Genomic DNA, 1,634 nt, shown 5'->3' with positions numbered 1-1,634 from the left:
AAATAAATTATTTTATATTTTATCATTCTATTATTCTTTATTCATATTATAAATAAAATATACAATCAAATTATCATTACAATATAATACCATTAATGATAATTTAATATGATAATAAGAATAATGATATTATTATTTTTATTTAATATTATTCATATAAATATATATCATTCATACATTTATTTCATTTCTTATTATTTCCATTTATTTCAAATATGTAATTGTATCAAATTTAACTTATTATTAATGATAATAAATTTCATTTTCAATATAAAAATATCATACTAAATAATAACAATAGAATCAATTCATAAAGAATGTATAATGAAAATATCTATAAAATAATGACACTAATCAAAATGTATAAAGAATTAAAATAAATGATATGAAGGAGAGAATATAATGAAAAGAATAAAAATAAGAAATAAATATCAAAAAATTAAAAATATTTTCTAAAAAACAAAAAAAGAAAAGAGAAAAAATAAAAAGAAAACAAAATAACAATTTCAAACATAAAAAAAATAAAATATTTGTTTGATTGAATCAACTGGTATTTTGTATGTTTTTATCATTTCTTGAGATTGACTAATGACATGTCACTCATATAAATGTGTTACAATTTCATTTAAATTGTTTTGTATTGAATTTAAGTTATTTTATATTCATAGTTAGTGTATGTTTGTGAATCTAATGAATTTAATTGATTTAGAAGTGAGTATTCAATTTGATAATCATTAATACCACAAAAATAAACACTATTTGTACTGTTAAGAACTTTAATTTCATTAAACAAAGTGTTACAAACAATAATACCATTTGTTCTAATGTCTTGAACAAATAAATAAGATGTGGTTGATCTGATTGTAGTTGGTATTTCTCATTGAATTTTTGATTTAAATTTTAATTAATCTTTACCACTATCTTTATAACTCATTCCTCTCTTTGATGTAATTACATTTTGTTTATTAACCTCACATCCAGAAGTAATCATTCCATCATTTTTATCAGTTTCTCCTTTATTATTATTAATTACTTCTTCATCAGTAACTACAATGATTAAACCACAATCATTCACTTTTAAATCATTAACACTGTAATTACAACAATTGAAAATAACTTATTCATCACTTATTCAAACAACATCATTGATTTCATTATAAATAATAACAAAATCTTCATGAACAATAACCATTTGAGATTTTTGTTGAAGAGTTTCACAAATAATTAGTGGTTTATTACTAATTCAGAAATTGGAACAATACATCGTTGTTTTGTTGAATCATTTATATCACTTGATAATACACCATGTTTTTATTTGTTCAATTCAACATCAATGATTGTATCTGAAGAAGAACACATTCTTTTACTTTTATTTGTTTTAGATGATATTCTTTAATGTCTTTCTTTTTATTTGAAGATATTTGAATGATTCATTTTGTTGATCATTTGAGATAGTCTTTTCATAGAATTGACATAATCGTCAGACATAATCAGATAATTGTTCAAACAAGATGAAATAATATCCTCAATTGTTTTTGGTAATGTAGAAAGTGTCTTTTCAATTGTATTTAATCATTCTAAAATACTTTCATCTTAGATTCATGAATAATGTTATTACTATCACCACATTGTTG

General features: G+C 20.3%; 1 protein-coding gene across 1 annotated transcript, besides 3 other annotated features; it reads right to left on the bottom strand.

Annotated features, from left to right (window-relative positions):
* Window positions 1–260: a sequence feature (AT_rich).
* A 7-nt stretch (window positions 261–267) lies between these two features.
* Window positions 268–448: a microsatellite.
* Window positions 449–454: 6 nt separating this feature from the next.
* Window positions 455–498: a microsatellite.
* Window positions 499–646: 148 nt separating this feature from the next.
* EDI_117400 (uncharacterized protein) lies at window positions 647–1,179 on the bottom strand (the record flags this gene model as incomplete). Its single annotated transcript, XM_001737931.1, has 3 exons — window positions 647–876; window positions 916–1,091; window positions 1,139–1,179. 3 exons carry the CDS (start codon window positions 1,177–1,179, stop codon window positions 647–649), a joined length of 447 nt encoding a protein of 148 aa, XP_001737983.1.
* Between the last annotated feature and the right edge of the window lie 455 nt (window positions 1,180–1,634).

The sequence above is a fragment of the Entamoeba dispar genome, genomic scaffold (assembly GCF_000209125.1).
Source record: "Entamoeba dispar SAW760 scf_1105229460961 genomic scaffold, whole genome shotgun sequence".
NCBI lineage: Eukaryota > Evosea > Mastigamoebida > Endamoebidae > Entamoeba > Entamoeba dispar.
Note: the sequence above shows the minus strand (reverse complement) of the source record. Positions and strands in the feature narration are given on the sequence as shown.